General features: G+C 42.8%; 5 protein-coding genes across 5 annotated transcripts; 1 reads left to right on the top strand and 4 right to left on the bottom strand.

Moving 5' to 3' along the window:
- Positions 1-139: 139 nt before the first annotated feature.
- Positions 140-865, bottom strand: PUMCH_003045 (uncharacterized protein; the record flags this gene model as incomplete). The annotated part of the gene is made up of 1 exon (XM_063022030.1): positions 140-865. One exon carries the CDS (start codon positions 863-865, stop codon positions 140-142), a length of 726 nt encoding a protein of 241 aa, XP_062878100.1.
- Positions 866-4,856: 3,991 nt separating this feature from the next.
- On the bottom strand, positions 4,857-6,464 carry PUMCH_003044 (uncharacterized protein; the record flags this gene model as incomplete). Its single annotated transcript, XM_063022029.1, has 1 exon — positions 4,857-6,464. One exon carries the CDS (start codon positions 6,462-6,464, stop codon positions 4,857-4,859), a length of 1,608 nt encoding a protein of 535 aa, XP_062878099.1.
- Positions 6,465-10,409: 3,945 nt separating this feature from the next.
- PUMCH_003043 (uncharacterized protein) lies at positions 10,410-10,619 on the bottom strand (the record flags this gene model as incomplete). Its single annotated transcript, XM_063022028.1, has 1 exon — positions 10,410-10,619. The coding sequence occupies one exon, from the start codon at positions 10,617-10,619 to the stop codon at positions 10,410-10,412; it is 210 nt and encodes a 69-aa protein (XP_062878098.1).
- Positions 10,620-12,252: 1,633 nt separating this feature from the next.
- PUMCH_003042 (uncharacterized protein) lies at positions 12,253-13,731 on the bottom strand (the record flags this gene model as incomplete). Its single annotated transcript, XM_063022027.1, has 1 exon — positions 12,253-13,731. The coding sequence occupies one exon, from the start codon at positions 13,729-13,731 to the stop codon at positions 12,253-12,255; it is 1,479 nt and encodes a 492-aa protein (XP_062878097.1).
- Positions 13,732-15,710: 1,979 nt separating this feature from the next.
- PUMCH_003041 (uncharacterized protein) lies at positions 15,711-17,366 on the top strand (the record flags this gene model as incomplete). The annotated part of the gene is made up of 1 exon (XM_063022026.1): positions 15,711-17,366. The coding sequence occupies one exon, from the start codon at positions 15,711-15,713 to the stop codon at positions 17,364-17,366; it is 1,656 nt and encodes a 551-aa protein (XP_062878096.1).
- Positions 17,367-17,446: the final 80 nt, after the last annotated feature.

The raw sequence follows: 17,446 nt of genomic DNA, 5'->3' as shown, positions 1-17,446 counted from the left end.
AGTTTGTTTTCGAGTGATTCTTTTATTATTATGAATGTATGCAGAAATATTATTGAATGCTGTGCTCAAAAACCCTAGCGGTCTAGGGTTATACTGTAGACTGACTTGCTTCCCGATTACACAAGAGACATATGAGAGATCAGCCGAATCCGGCCCATTCTATCGAAAAGCAATGGAGCGAGGGCTTCTGATTTTGCTTGTTTCTTTGGGTAGAACTCTCGCCGACTAAAACCCATGCTTTCTTTACGGCAGTGGCTAATCGGCCACTTGTAACCAATTGCAATAGATCAAAAGACTCTTTCTGTTCAAGAACTTTCAAAATCAAGTGTGAATGAAACTTTAGTGGATCACCAGGATACGCCACAAAGTCACCGCCAAAACGTAGTCCAGGCATGAGGTAGTAGTCCCGATCTCGGAAGTAGTTGAATGCAGCGGAAAGAAGATGTTGTCGAGTCTTCACCGAGCCAAAAAGACGGACCATCAATGCATCGACCGAAATTTCAGCGTCTCGACATATCTTGGCTAACTGTTCGTCATCGACTTGGGAGTAAGTATCCTCTGTCACGACGTACTCAACTCCTCCTTGAAGCTCCACCGTCTCTTCTTTCAAGCTAGAAATATTCAGAACCTGTTCATTGTACCTCAAGCCATCCACCAAGACACCCAAACTTTGATTGACGAGCCATGCGGCCTCGTAAATGCTGAGCCGCAATGGTAAACCCAAAAACACATTTTGCTGTGGAGCTTTCGGCAAAGTCCCCGACAAAATGCCCACTATACCAAGATCTCTGAGTCTTTTCACGTGAGAAAGCTCAAAAACGAGGATCGAGCCTCCATTTACCACCAATGGAATCAAATCACCCATTCATATGTGTTGAGGTGTGAAATGTGGAGAGACAATCACCATAACGAAATTCTCACGGAAAAAAGGCAGATTCGCCAGAAAACTACGCTATATCATTACGATACAAGTAGCACTGAAATTCTATAGATCGGGTAAATGTAGAAACGATAAACTCATGAGTTTAAGTCTACTGTAGTTTAATTAGAAGCCTGTTGTCAAGTAAGGTCAACAAAGTAAGAGCAATGAGACTAGAATAATTTTGACCTATTGCTGATTCAACCTTAGATTGCCGTAGCTGCAAAGAACAATTTTTAGATCGTAACGTTGGCGATGTGAAACACTCCGATGCATAGAAGGGTCTTCCAGATTTCTAGAAGCACCTCTCGTGAAAGTCTATTTCACAAATTTTCAGGAGCAATTGCTGGGAAAACTGAACAGATTAATGAACATGAACTTATTTCAGTTTAGAAAATAAAGTTTCGTGAAAAGTCTTCGTTACTGCGACCATCCCGTCTCCCGTTTGAAATGTGAGACATTGTGGAAATTTTGACTAGCGATGGAGGCAAGAATTGACGAAAGTCTCTTTCTTGCACTTGCTTGAGCAAAACATTTACCAAAGAATTATTTGTCAATTTGCACTAGTCACCAATTGTGTTCCAGGTCATGGTTACTGCTACCACACTCAAGAGCCATCCTCAAACTAACCAACCACACACAGAATCCAAACTCCGTTTGACTTTTAAAGAGCGTTGAAACGCTTCATAACCACCTGGAATTCTCCGTAATACACCTTAGGCAAATGCATTGCGTTTTTTGGTCAGATTAGACTTACGACGCGCAATTAATCTCCTCGAATTATTTGCCAACAGCCTAAATCCGTCTTTGTGGTGTGCGCAGCCAATTGATCTGAAGCCGTTGAAAACGATGGAACCTAGTCGCCACCGATGAGACCAAAAATGGCAAGTGATGTAATTGCAAGCTTAAATTATATCAGCCGCTTCCACTTCCGTCGATAATTTTAGTATGCCAATGGGTATTTGCATTGATAAAGAATTGCGTTTGCATGCATGCGCCACGGTCCCAGTGTTTCTAACTCAAAAGGTCAAAGCACCTTGTGCAACGGTATTATGTGCACACTTGTCGCTCGTAGTTTCCACAGACCATTGCGAACGGGCCTTCCTGATACAAGCTTATGTCCGTACCAATACTAGAGATTAGTTATGGGTTGTCATCACACGTTTCGGTTCATGTGATTGCAATAAATTCTGTTAATTGGAACGTACAATTTTGTCTAAGACAGGTGCTTCCCCTAAACACAACGGGTAATCTCTTCACCAAATAATAGTGAGTCGCCGCCGCATAGTGATAGAAGACGAAAACCTTATATGCTTCCCAATGGGGTAACCCGACAATGCGATCCTCGTAAATCCAACTGGGACACCAAATAGGGAATACCTCCATGTTTTAGCGCGATACAACAATATGATCTGGATTTGATGCATACAGGTAGGTGCATATATGACTTCTTTGCCTGCAATGCTACTTTTGCATATACAGTGAGGTTGTACCCTTCCTGAACACAATTTTTTCCATGTAACCGGAACAACAGCCCTGCTGCAGTACTGCATTGGAAGGGCGCTGTTGGTTCACCGTGTCAAAAGCCATCATCTCCGCTTTTTATTTCTTTTCCCCATTCGGCCAATTCTTCACATCCTAGAGTGACTTTCCTGGGGAAGACTCATTCTTCAAGAAATGCGCCGGCACCAATCAGGAAGCTTGGCTGCCAGTACGCCGCGACAATCAGAGACAGCAACGTCTCTGTGCTATTGTCTGCAGACAGGCTTCCTCATGCAATGTTCTGGAAGGGTGCATAGGCTGGGTCTTCTGGTATTTGCTCGGGAATCAAATATGCTGAAGTTGTTTTGTAGCTATTGCATCTGGCCAAAAGTCAATATGAGCTTTCTCAACTGGAGGCTGCCTCATTTAGCCGTGCTGACGGACGACATTCTAAAGTAGGAAAGCCAAGAATTATATCTGGTCCTACATTGATGACTTTAATCTGTCTGCATAACGACGCACGGTGTATCAAACTTTGACCTTGTGGGGATGAAGGGAGGTGCACAACAATTACATCACCCGGGTGGATCATCTACTATCCGGGTACTATCAATGCAGGCCTATAATAGGAACAGCAACAGTGAGGCTTAGACCCTACACTTCTGCAGCATGAGAGAAAGATTCGTTCTTCATTCGCAGGCATTTTTAGGTATTATACTACTCAAGAGTGTATTTGAAAGAGCTGGTGTGCGTATGGTTTGCCATTTCTACTCAACAGATGTGCGCATGCATTTTTGTGCAAACCAACTTCATTGTGCAGCAACTTTCATACAGGCCGCCTCAGATAGAACTCCTGAGATATCTGTACACCATCAAGCTCGTTATTTGCGCTGCCCCGTTGCAACAATGCTATCCTGTATTTGACAACCGTTGAGCCGACAACGAAGAAAACAACATTGCCCCATGTGTGACTATGGCAAGAAGGTTAAATAGACTACGACGAAGGACGAGGTTAGGTAGGTTTCCTGGAGAGAAAAATCCTTCAAATTTCAGGCTATCTATCCCTTTTAAGTCAATGTTTCACAATACCCCTTCTAATTCTTCTCGTTGATAGCTCATTCGCTTGGCCCGCGCAGCGGCTAATTGCCTTCCACCCACAGAAATGAGTATGCATTGCGGCTGTCGCGCCTGTTAGGAGCACTCAAATATGTTATCTCACGCCACTTTCTTCGCAGGGCAGGAGCATATTGATGGCTGGCAAGTATAGCCCGTTAAGGGTGTTATGAAGGTATGCTGTATGGCGGTGTATTTGGTAGATTTAACCGCAAAGCGTCGATGTTCATGCCACATGTGGCAGTTTTGCGGGACTCGTTGGTGAGGTCACCGTTGAGTTCGTATTCATAGTTTCGCATCTGTGAAACTGGGATACCAGCTCTGAAGGCTTGTTCTCAATTAGTGACGTCGTCGATGATCGAAACTCGGCATTTCGGATCAGTAAATTTACCTTTCAACCTAGCGAGACACTTGTCTGAACACACATGGTCTTCGGTGTCTGTCCATGGCCTGGCATAGAGAGCATTCATTTCTTATTCATTCTGTGTCTTGTTTAGGCCTGCGCGGGATTTGACGTGGTGCATAAGACGAGGGTTTGGTTGGCCTAGTCTTTCGAACGCCGGGCAGCTTTTAACGGCGTTTTTGATGGCACTAGGAATTGCGAATTGCGTCTGACACCGTAAGCTTAATTGAGCCGCAACTTAATTGATTAATTTGGGATTTAGCAGAGTGATGAGCGGCTTTTTCTATTCGGCTATGGTGCCTAACCATTATTTGGGGCCGATGAGTGTCGGTAAAAAGCGGCTTTGGTGGGCCACTATCTCTTGACTCATGCCTGTTTGTTTGAGAATTCAAGCTGGCAAGGCTAGGCAGGTTAGAAGTGGAGGGACATCGTTCACTTGTTGCATTTCAGTTAGTTGATGTCACCAAGTTTTAGTAATATCATAATTGTTTTCACCGCTCTCCAATAGCAGAAGTCTTTGATGTGGTAATGCTCATTACATAGTATCTCTTTCATATTCACCACCGCGATGTTGATGTCAATACTTCACTTTGGTCTGCACGAAGAATAAACTTGAATTCCAAGGGGATTGGGCCTAGTGAAGCCTACTGAAGATTCAATAAGTGAAGGGTAGGTGGTGGTTTTGCACTTTGTTGTTCGATATCATCAAATTTCATGTGAGTTCCAGCTATTGGAGTTGGCTCTGGTAGGAACGGATAAGACTTTTCTAGATTACAGTGACAACTCGATCAATGCCCCTCGGGTTATCGAGTGCATTGTCTCTCATTGGCATTTGGTATCACCTACGTAGTCGAATATAGTCACGGAAAAGATATTCATTAATTAATTGAAACTAAAACAGACACAATTTGTCAAGGTCATCAAATTCAACTGACACTGTCAGTTGATAAGGTTAGATACACACATTTTTTTGTCCTCAATCTCTGACAGCCCATCCTCTGTCTCATCGATAGATCTCTTTCCTACCTTTCTGACAGCGAGCGGACTCAGACCAGGCAAATCTGCGTGTCCTCTACTAGTATCTGTTGAACTGGATGAGTTACGCAAAGATGATCGAGTCTTGCCAGCATCTGGTGCGTCCTTTGTACTGATTGTGAGTGGGTGGACTGCTCCATTTGCAGCAGAAGCCTGCTGAGCTACAGAAGAACCAGGAAAAACCTGAGGAATAGCCGTCGAGACAGCGGAAGGAAGTGAGGAAGGAATGGATGATGGGAATGCCGAGGGGATGACCAGGGGCCTGCGCAGGCTCTGGCCACTCAGAACTGAAGACATAGCAGAGTTGGGAGCTATTACGGAATATGGAGACATGTATGGTGGATATGATGGTCCATACTCGTATGTGATACTGCCATTTCTGCTGGCATTAAAGGAAGATGATGGGAGAGACACAAGCGCTGGCGGTTGGAGTGCAGCCGCTTGTGGAGCTTCACCTGGAGAGTGGAGCATGAATTGAGGCATGTGCAGAGGAATAGACATATATCTATAATTAACACGAGAAGGATCGGCGAGACCAGCGTCGAGCTTTGCGTGGGCAGGTGGCATAACAATGTTAGCTTGTGGGTTACAAGGTTGGCCTGGCTGAGTAGGAATCCCAGCCACAGCTACTTGACCCCCTGGTGCCCCAACGGCGGCACTAGGGACGTTTCCAAACATTGACGTGTTGAAAGCAATATCAGGGTTCTTACTAAAGTAATGCGGAAGCGCGTAAACATTTTGAGGCCCAGCTTCTTGCACGACTGGGACGTGCGCAATGTGAGCAAGCTCGGGTTTGGCAGCCTGCTGCTGTGGCTGTGGCGCCAGCGCTTGAACCAAGAAACCAGTCAGACGTCTCCGCCATCCTGCAGCAGTAGAAGAAACAGAAGAAGAAGAAGTAGCAGCATTCGAAGCGCCAGAAGCCGCTGGTGCGCTAAGAGATCCAGGTGCACTATTGGCGGTTGTAGTGAGCGACACTGCAGAGGAGTAAGACCTGTTCAAACCAGGATGAGAAGTTGAATGATGTTTTTCAACGATTTCTTGATTCAGATTTCTTCGGGAATGTTCATCAGAGAACAGGACTTGCAGTGCTCTTCTCCGACGATTAGCCCCACCGTTCCACCAGTTTTTGATGGCATTATCACTCCGGCCAGGCAAGTGACGAGCAATCTCAGCCCACTTTTTGCCATGTTGCAGAACTAATTTCTCAATTAGCAAGCCTTCTTCACTGTTGATCGGGTTACGATTAAGCAGAGGCTTGAGATTTTGATGGTAACGCTCTCTGCACTGTTTTGGAGATCGGCTCACAAGCAGTACTGAGATCCGAACCCAGTTCAGAGGCCCGTACAACAGGATTATTTCCATGAGTCTACGGTCTTCTTCCGGACTCCATGGACCTCTACGAATAGTGCCAGCCTTTTGCTCTGGTTGATGAGGACTCTCAGGTGCCTCAGAATGAGAAAATGGGATGATTCCAGGGGGATAGTCCATTTTAGCAAGGGTTGCAGTCCGCATGACGAGTGCTTATGCTAGACTATTTCTTACCCGTAGATAAAGAAAATATGTGTGCTAGGGGGTGAATATGTGCTCCCTCAAAAGGTAATTTTTGAAGAAGGGTGAGAGGGTATGTCACAGGTACTGATCTATGCTTGAACTCTTTGTCGTTAAAGGAATTGTTCGAGTATGGTTACACAAAAGCAAGCGGTGCCTAACTCGGCTAAAAGCACACCGAATTTTTGACAGAACTGAAGGTAATCGCACAAATAATCAAGCCGCGATCAAACTCGAAGATCTACGGGTTGGTGCGATTGTTCAAGTCACTGGTTCCAGGTTTGTTCAGAAAGTGACTGGTGACTGACAGAAGAGCTTGAGATGTGAAACTGTCCGTAGAAGGGAGAATATACGGAAAGCAGATCTTAGACAGATACTTCCACAGATAGTTAAAGAATGTCCCGTTGATCAGGGTACAAACAAGAATAAAAACTTCACAAGGCAAAGAAGTCAAGGAGGTGGATAAAAACCGGAGAATAACGCAGATAAGCGGAAATGTAGTACTATCTGAGCGCGGCGAAAAAATTTTCCAACACAAGAAGAATCACTCTTGTTTAAAAGGCAAAAGGTAAAAGGTACGGGATGGAAAAAACACGAATTTCCACGTGTAGGATTTGGCAGGTTTATAAGTAGATATGAGTCTCCAGAACAGGTCTTGGGGGTGTTGGGGGAGGTGAAGCGTTATGAGCTCAATGCATATTGTGTTAAATTAGACTACTATCACGCATGACGTATGACGCTAAAGCGCGCATACAGGTTTGGGCAGTGAAGGTTTTTAGAATTCTGGAAAAGGGCGGTCTTCCTAGCGCCTCGCAATCGGTTGGTGCGAAAGCTTCATAAAAGATTATATTCACCAATATGTAGATGCCTGCAATCAGAAAGTATGTTTTGTTTTATCCGACAAAAGGAACACTTTAAAACGGCCAGAAATGGGTTGGAGCGCAACGCATGCACGTTCGGATTTCCTAATTTGGCAATGCGAAGTCTCGGCTGCTACCGCCCATTTGCCAGTAGACGATATTGCCAGGGAGTTTGCCGAACCGCACGTCATAAACGCGCATGCTGCAGGCGTGGATATACATTCACTCACAGACACCTTAGGATTATGCATGGTGGCTATAGTATCCGCCACTTGTTAGGACCGTTGGGGATAGGTTTGTTAGATCGGTTCGGTGCTAAGCACACATTGGTCCCAAAGACGGGGGAACATTCACTTGTGTCTTGGTGAGAATTTCCCTTGTACTTCATTGAAGTCTTGAAACATTTAATGACTAAATCACCCCAGTGACACCTCTGTCAGTAATTGCAATTTGCCAATAGAAGTCCGCCACGTTAGTGACGCCTGGTTCTATGCGTCAAAGATTTTACGAGTCAACAGTTTGTAGAATTGAGTTCTTCCGCATTGACTCCATGTATTTACTATATTATTCCGAGATAATGAGCAAAGGCCTATAGAAAATGAGCGGGCTCCGGTATGCATCCTGTGTAAATCTATTGCAGGTTTCGTTGTATCGATTTGGAGCTAGGTTATTGGATCTTTCCTTTTTCTTTCATTTCTTTTCCGCACTGTTTATCTTACCGCGAATGGTTAGAAACGTTGTTTCTGGCGACGGAACATCTCGACCATGCTGGGAGACTAACCACCTGGTATTCCTACATGCGGGGCACAGTCAAAAGTCTTGGTGATGTAATGACATGGGTATTGTTGAACAGGAACATGGCAATCTTTGACAGAACTATTGAGATTGGGCGTTGTCGTAAAATCAACATTGACGGGCTCATGGAATTCTAGACCAGTTGCCCGTAACTACATATCTTTCGGCAGCACAAGTCAATGCGTATTGTTTGTTTCTCAATATTGTTCCAATATGCTCAATTTGAACTGCAGTGTGCTGCAATGTACCGCATAAGCTGCAATGCACATTCGATGTAACATCCACTTGCCTCGCGTTAACTCGCCAATATTTGCACTTTTTAAACTCGAATTCTTCGCCTGCTGCTACAATCCATTCTACAGGTTTCTGCCTGTTGTAGTTCGCGTCATTTTTGGCTCTTTGAAAAGAAAGCATGTATAGGAATATTCAATGAGATTGTGTATGTTATAGAAACCAATGAGATTGTGTATGCTATAGAAACACCGGATTGAGTGTTCGATCTACAAACAAAGGAAAAGCGAAGTCAGAACTGGCCCTATTCCATTTAACACTCTACAAAAATCACCCAGCTATAGACGAGTCCTGCCTGGAGAACTTTCAACTGGATAGTTCGTATGTTTCCACACGTGGCTGGGCAAAAGTTGCCATTCTACAATGGTGAAGATGTTAAACCAAGATAGCACCCCCCACCCCATGTAGTGATGGTATCGATTGCCAATTATGTACGGATACACTAGTACGGAGGCAACTGCTGCCTATGATCACCATGTTTGCACGAGGTTTTTGGCACACGCTCCCTTTGCTAAGGAACTTACATGCTGGTAGATTGTTATGAGCGATGTTTCTACCACACAGAAGTCGTTTACTTACTTCTTGACTGCGGGCGCATGTTTTGTATTCAGGTCTAATTATGAGCAGATATGTGGCCTGCGTCTTGGAAACCTTAAGATAGGCCATGGTGCAGATTCCGGTCTAGATAAGTTGTGCTTAAAATATTACACTTCGTAAATTTCTAAAGGCAAGGGTGTGAGCAAATATCAGCGCTGGCGGCAATCATTCCGTCAATTGTGTTTAAGGACGCTTTTCTCTCCCAGTGCTCCTAATAATATGTTATGAAAATTTAGAGTATATATTAATTCCTTACATGACAGGACTTTACTGATCCAATGACATTATCGTATGTCTAGTCAGACATTGTCAATGACCTCAATGATCTAATAAAGGATATCATTTATTTGGCAATGTTATCTTTGCTTGTATGCTCTATCTCATAACATAATGTACAGGCTCCGTTTGGAGACTGGTGAGTGGGGATTCAAACCACAATGGTATCCGTAAAGGGGATGAAGCATATGCAACCATCGTACTCTGTGGCATATTTTGCGCTTGATAGCCAACCATGACTGCCTCTCAACTACCCAGCCGCCCTTACGTTTGGACGTGCACGTATGGAATTGAAGGCTACAGTAAACAAAACTAGCGAAATCTGGGTTAGTCACCCAAACACGTTCTTAGAATAAGCACGTGTATACATGTGAACATTCAAACAAAAGTTCATCAGAAGAGTGGCTGAGACAGCGCCTTGGTCATAATGATACTTTTAGTGACGCAACGTTCGATACATTCCAGGGTAGCGATGTCATCATGTCTGTTCCGGCAAAATGCGAGGCATCCGAAACGAGGCGCCTTATCTAGGAGGAGCAGCAGAAATCCAATTCAGCTTCAGACCAGTGATTTTTTTGTATGATACCACTCCCACTTCGGTATCTTGGCTAAATCCTCGTTAAATTTTTGATGCATCCATCATCAAATTGGGCACGAATATCGTTGGAGCTCGATTTCGATGTTTTTTTATCTTATCCATCTTCCAGATTGGGTTATATTAATGAATACGGTTTTCGATAGTGAAGTCCCAAACCCAACAAAAAAGAGAGAAAGATGTAAGTCTCGTAAAGGATCTTTGGTTTGGACATTGATTTGCTGATTAAGACTCTCCCCCTTAAATGAAACCCGGTGGCAAACGTCACTTAGCTCAAACCAAAAAGACAATTTCACATACCACACAAGCAATTGGATGTGTATTTATAGCATCCAATTTATCAAGAGGAGCTAAAATCAGAGCTTCGTTGATACCGACTAAAGGTCTCTCGAAATTTGACTAGTCATTGAGGCAACCAAGTGGGAAGGCCTTATCAGAAAGAAGTCGTGGACTTCTCATGTCATGTAAACGGTGAATAGATCAACGAAGTGACCACTATTGAATTAATTCATCTAAGTCTTCCACCTCAAAAATGACCTTGACCATTAACGAGCAGCTAGGACAAACAGCGATGTCCTCTCCGTCTCTCAAATCGTCTAATGCGATAGCAAAACGGTCACCGCATGGGCAGGGGTATTGAAACAATTCTGTGATGGGATCATAAGTAAAATCTTCAATCTCAATCTCGTCGTATACCGAAGTCATGTTGTGTTGCAAGAAGAGATGATCATCGCAGATCAAGAAGTAAGCATCACGTGACCTCAAGTGTGTGTGGAAGGAAGAGATGGACAGAATTCGTATGTAAGGTAGAAAAGAACCAGAAGAGAAATTTTTCTACTCTTAATTTAGGTATGCTTGACCGTTCTTAACTTCATTGCATTATTTAAGGGCCTGCCTCGATACGTAAGTAATCTATGATACTTCAAGATAGCCACCTTATCCTTTACAGAAATCATATCCCAAGTGAAAATGGGGTAGTGTATCGGGGAATAGTCTACTTTGGTCAGTTCTGACGCTTTGCCGTCCTGCTTGACTTCATTACTACCGAAAATCACATTTGAAACTTACCCACGGAGCTTAGGCGCTCTGCTTACCGTAGTAATGAATACAAATCGTAGGAGACTCGAGTCAGAAGTCTTGATCCCTTTCATGGATGAACGCACTTGACAATATGCAAATACGTTCACATCCTCGGTCTACATGAACTGTGAGACATCGCAGAACCTCTAGGAAAAATTTGCCAAAAATGGCATTGAAGAGTACTCCGAGTAAGTGGTATTCGAATCTAGATGCTCTACTATTACGGCTTTTTTTTTTGTCTCTCCCTTCCAGGTGGCACTCTCTGTTTTTGGTTCGATGAGGTATCTGAATGAGGCAACTGTGCAGTGAGACATTCCAGCCCAGCTGCAAAACGCCCTATGCGGCGCAAACACAGGAGATGTTATTTCAAGGACATTTAGTCCAAGAAGGGATTTTTAGCCATTTGGCAGTGTGTGCGGCGTTTCCTTCGATGGAGGACACGCATTGCGGCTGATACTGTACATCACAGCGGAGATTTCTTGACCAGATTAACAATAGGTTCCAGACAACGGATGGGAAATGTTAGACCGTTGGAGTCTTCCATATCGTTTGTTTAGTCTTCTGCAGTGACATTGGCTTCTATGACGGATTGTTGAAGTACAAGGACCATTTTGAAAATTCGGGCAATTCCGAAAACAATATACTTTTTAAAATAAGAATGTCTGACGAATTTTTGGATAAGATACGATCGCGATACTATTGTGTAGCGGAGACAATGTTCGTGTCTGTACATCCCAATGAATACCAACAATGGTGACGGAATCGTTCTTCGACACTGCGGCCAAGAATAAGCGATTAATTGGACATACGGGCGGGGCTTTTTGATCTCGAACTCATCCATTTTCGGATTACTATTGTCCGATCTGCTGATCAAATAGTAAGTAAATTTGTGACTAAATTGACTTTGAATGGAAATGGTCAATTCTAAAAAAAATCTACAAAATCAAGTCGTGTGCTCATTCATCATCCTTTATTACCTACGGTTTGATGGGGCTTGTATGGGTCCCCCTCGTTTATGAATATTTAGCCGCCAGTGTCCTTGAAGCTGAACAACAATCTCTGGACCCCGTAATTAAAGTTCAGAGCCATAGCCCCTTACGTAATTAAGTAGGCGTAGAGTTCCAAGAAATGGAACGCAGGAACTCGGAATTTTGCATTACCAATTCAAAATCCTACCAGAGCAGGAGTAAAAATGAGATATCTGCAGGGTTGAATCCGTCCTATCCAATTGCTTTGACTTTTTTGTACCAAAATGATATCAATAGGTTCTAATACCCCCATTTGTTGGCAAAACTGGAAGAAATTGACCAACTATCATCATTGGTAAGTCGAATAAGTCTCTTTTGACTGTCCAAACCGAGCAAAATTCAATATAATCTGAATCAACTAATTTTGTATTAGTTTGTGCTATTTTTGCACCTGCCAGTCTTTTAATTAGTTTGCATTTTGTGACGATAGTCAGATGCAAGTTTCCGACAGCAACTGACTTGAAGAGTCTGAAGTATTCGACAATAGAATTATCATCATACATGAGCTCCATAATAAAAGTTCTTTTCGAAAGTATGTCTGAGCTACTGAGGCCCAATAGATTCACTAAATCGTTCGATATCGAAACGATCTCACCTGTTCGGCGCCATATAATGGTTGGAGATGCATTGAGACGAGAGAGATTTTCATAATCAAGTAAACAACGTTGAAATGACATTTCAAGGAAATGAATGTCATAAGGTTGCAAAAGCGAATTATGAAGACTGATAAAGGTTGGTCTGTACGATGCTATTAGCTTGAGAATAATAAGGAAATTCTTCCGTTTTGTCGTCTTCTCAGTTGGCGAATTCTTTTCATTTACTGCAAATCTATTGCGTAGAAAGAACGTAAGTGAGTGATACGACAGCGGGTAGTCAAAATTTATGACCGGATTCGAATAAATATCTTGTACCGTTTGGTAGATGTGATGCGATACCAAAGGAGACATGTACTGTGGTTTATTAGGTTCATGATGCTCATCTAAATGCTCTCCGTTCTTGTCTGCTGTGTCTAGTGAAATGAAGGGTCTAGTATGGTTTGTTTCCAGTTCTAGTTCGCTTAAGAAACCTGGTGAAACCATATGAGGAGCAGCTGGGGCTGAATATTCAAGTGATGAAGGCAGCGATGGCTTTGATATAAGGTCCCCTAGCATCATATACTCCTGGTTGACAAAGTTAGAGTGGAAATTAGCTGTTGTATTCGTAGTGCCAGTTGCAGTAGTAGAGGGCGTTGAGCCCGGTGACTCTCTAATAGGTTCGTGAAACGCAGAGAGATTTGCTATGGTGTTTTGAGCCGAGTTTGCAGAATTCTGACTCAAGATAGTAGACTTATCGGGTGAAAACGCGGTGGAAACGTCAGTTCTGACTTCTGCATCCGGTGTCAAGCCAATGGATACATGTGGTTGGAATTCAAGAGCTTGCCTCTGCTCCTCCAACTCTTGCTGTTGTCTGTTTCGGACAAGATCTGCCTGGTTCACAGATTCAGTCAGCTCCTCCTTGACTAAACTAGTCATGTGACGTTCATCTGATTTCGCCATATATTTTGCCCTTTTTCTGACAATATCGGTGCATTGATGTGCAATATTCCTTTTCACGCAATTTACGCATGGTCGAAAGTTCAGGCATTGTAGATGCTTTGAATGACAGAATGTACACGCTCTCAGAGTGGGTTTTCGTGCTTGCTTCTCCAGGGGACTTAATCTTTTAGTCATTTAAATGCTTAATAATAAATAAAGAGATGATAAGGGACAAGGGTCTAATAAGACGCGCTTTTGTGTTGGCCCCTATAATGAAAAATATGTGATGGAGTAGTCCGGGGAAAAACCTGGGGTATCCCGGGAAGAATAGGGCTGCAGTGCACAGAGTAGGATGATTGCGAGAATCGCCGGGCGGAGCGAAAGCAAGAGCTCCGGGAAAAGCCGTCTGTTGGGTAAAAACATTTGTAACAATGTGACACTTTTGTATGACAAACTCAATGTTTTTTAATTAAATATTGCAACTGCGTTATTGAAGAGTACCTCGGTTGGTATTGAGAATTGAGTGATTAGCGACCAAAGACAAAATAAGTCGAATGACAGATATTTCTTTCATTTCTTGAACAAAATAAATTAAGAGCCTTTACTTGGTAATTTTAAGCAAATTAATACATGCAATTCATGAATTGAAGGAGAATAGAACATCGAAAGAAAAATAATGTCAATGGTGAAGCTATATTGGATTGTACCACTGAATGAACGAAATAGCTTTGGGAATCGAATTAATCCATGACATATGTTTGTGCACATTGAACATGGCTATCTTCAGTTCAAATATGACTCTGCGGCTAGCCCTTCACTGTTGCACTCGCAATACTACATGAAAAACAAACAAGTCGACTTTAAAAAGGTTTTTTGTTCCAAATTTTTAATCCCACTTCGTTGAATGGCTTTTGTTTTTTGTCTTCTATTTTTTGGTTATTTTGTCTCATCTTTAAATCTCAGAAACTCTTTAATGTTCACCTCGCCTCTGTGATGGCTGCAAAATAGTTCACAAACCCAAAATCACCAACATACCCACGTAGGAACCTCGATTAGAAAAACCTCGATTAGAAAACGCTCGCCGGTCAAGTCTAGCAATGTTTTATGATGTCTTGAGCCTAGAAGATGATAATTCTCTGCCCTACATGAACATCAGCTCGTACTCTCCAAATGTTGCAACATTGAATCACATAGCTGTCTGGAAGAAAACGTCGAGGTGTTGTGAATTCTTTCATCCTCGTACACCTCCTTGCTTTTCGCCAGTCCAATTCTCACCTCATAGTATCCGGGAACCGGTATCAAGTTTTCCTGTTTTTGTGCAAAAGTGCCCCAGTTCAAAGATTTACACAAAATTTTTGAAAGATACGAGGACTCCCAAAACAAAGGCAGAAAGTTGGCAATTTCAAGTGAGTCATTCAAAAGATTCATCATCTCCAGTATTGCCCCTACATGGCAAGAGCCATATGGGTCATCCTCTGTTCCAAAATGAAAACCTGTCAAGCATTTACAATTCCCGTCCAGTGCTGAAATCATCCGATTTTGACGAGAGTATCGAAAGCCATCTCTCATTGCCCTATTCTATATGGCCAGAAAGTAATTTGTCAAGGAGCTCTCTGCAAAAAAATTCAGCTTGGATGGTTAAGTCAAGAGTGCCAAACGGATTAGAAGCCAAATCACTGGCCTTGAGAATTAATCTGAGATCGTGGGAAGCCACTGACTACCATATTATAAAGTGGGTGGCCAGCGAACTTGATGACTTGATAAAGACAATAATGGATTGTATGGATGATTTGTCCGTTTGGAGTGTCAACTCTCATTCCCAAAATGGCTCATCTCAGATCTAATTATACTAGCATCCGCAACTAATACAAGAAGTACAATACTTTACGCTCAAAAAATATAATACGAGGATGTGAGTAGACACGTTTTATCATTAGTTTTGGTTTATTGCAGATTTTGGGACTGATCTGAACCTTGACTCTATAATTCTCTTATTACCGCATATGGGTGTACTGCAGATAAATCCGTTCATTTCCATATACCCAATATGGCAATCGGATTTCGAATTTACTTTAAACGGTAATACAAAATGAATTTAATGCTATTAGGCATTTCCCAAATGAGCTTCCTGTGTTGAGATTATATTTCTGTATATATTCGGGCAATCGCCTGACATGATTTATTGCAAAGTCCTACATTCACTTTTTTTGCAGCCATTCAGAATGAAGATCTCACTCCCCATTCTTTGGTTAACAACGTTTTTGGGAGTCTCTTTCTCTCTTCCTGTCAAGCCATACTATTCTATCGGAGGCACTTCGCTAGAACAAAGATCTGTTTACGATGAAAGTGCCAATCTATTGATCTCTGACATTGGCACCGATAAGAGAGATATTCAGGCCCTCACTCTTTTATTCACACAATTGAACAATACTGCCACGATCCAGTTGGCTAGAGGGGCACTTCAAGTCGAGCTTGTCCGTCAACAGGTTATAAGCTTTGTGGAAGCTTTCATAAAAGAGAAGGGATTAACTCAGATTTTAAAATCAGCAGGAGATTCTGGTCTAGCAACCGATCTTGTTATGCTTGTTGTCATTCATTTCGAGATATACCCTGGTTTGATAGATATCATCAAAGCATACAAGGCATCCGTGAAAAGTGGAGCATTCAGTGGAAATGGAAGTGGATCATCAGGTGGACTTTTGGGATCTCTATTTCCTTGGTTAAACATTGGGGGAAACTCCAGTGGGAATAGCTCCCTGCTTGGTGGTTCTACAAACTCCACGAACTCTACAACTGGCAATACAGGTAACACAGGCTCATCGGGTGGAATTTTCGGCAATATTCCCTCCTTTTTAGACCCTTTCGGAATCTTCAATGGTGGACAAACTTCCTCTTCATCTTCTCCTCTTTCAGCAACGCAAACTACAAGAGGTGCTTCAACACTTGCCGTATCGGCTGCAACAACCTCCTCGAGAAGCTCGTCAACTGCGGGTACGGGCAACATTTTTGGTGGCGTTCCGATCCTCTCCAACTTATTCCAAAACAATGCACCAACTACATCTGCAACCGTTGCGACTGTGGCTGCTACTATACAACTGACTCCGACTACGCGGGCTACCACAACTAGCCAATTGCAGAACAATTTACCATTGACGGGCTTGGGTCAGACAATCTCTACCGCAGCTGCTCCTACTTTGTCTGTTCTGACTCCATTGATATCAACTAGAACCACTGCTGCACCTACCTCCGGGACTAGTAGCAACAACAATAACAACAATAATGGAAGCGGCGGTTTAGGTGGTATCATCGGTGGCCTTGGTAATTTAGTTGGAGGACTCTTCTCTCGGGAACAGCTTGAACAGTTTAAGGACATCGATATTAACGAGTACAGCAAAAGAGAAGATGTCACGCCAGATCAGCTATTTAGCGCAATTATGGCCAAGGTAGTCTTGGAGAAAAAAGATGTGAATCTTTTAAATTTAGGATCAATTTATCAAGCTATCATCAGCATCATTGGAACAGACTCAAACATCGAGGAGATATTCGAGTCTTTGCTGAAGTCGGGTCTTGCTGTTAATGTTGTGTACAATGCGCTCATTGATGATGGTTTCTACACCTTTGTTGTCGAGCTACTCAATGATCTCATTTCAAAGAAAATTATTACCCTTTCAATTCTTTGGAACTCCCTCCTACAATCGGGCGTAGTTCCTCAAGTTGCTGGAATCATTATTGGAAACAAAGCTTACCTCAACGCCGTATTTAGATTTATTGGTGGTATTCTCAGTGGACAGGTTCCTATCTTTGGTTTATACCTGGCTATTACCAGTTAGTATTTGCACCATTTAATATGAAGTATAACGTATACACTACTTATCGTATATGTTTAATAATTTAAGTAGTTATTCATCGC

Source organism: Australozyma saopauloensis, chromosome 4 (assembly GCF_035610405.1).
Source record: "Australozyma saopauloensis chromosome 4, complete sequence".
Lineage (NCBI taxonomy): Eukaryota > Fungi > Ascomycota > Pichiomycetes > Serinales > Metschnikowiaceae > Australozyma > Australozyma saopauloensis.
Note: the sequence above shows the minus strand (reverse complement) of the source record. Positions and strands in the feature narration are given on the sequence as shown.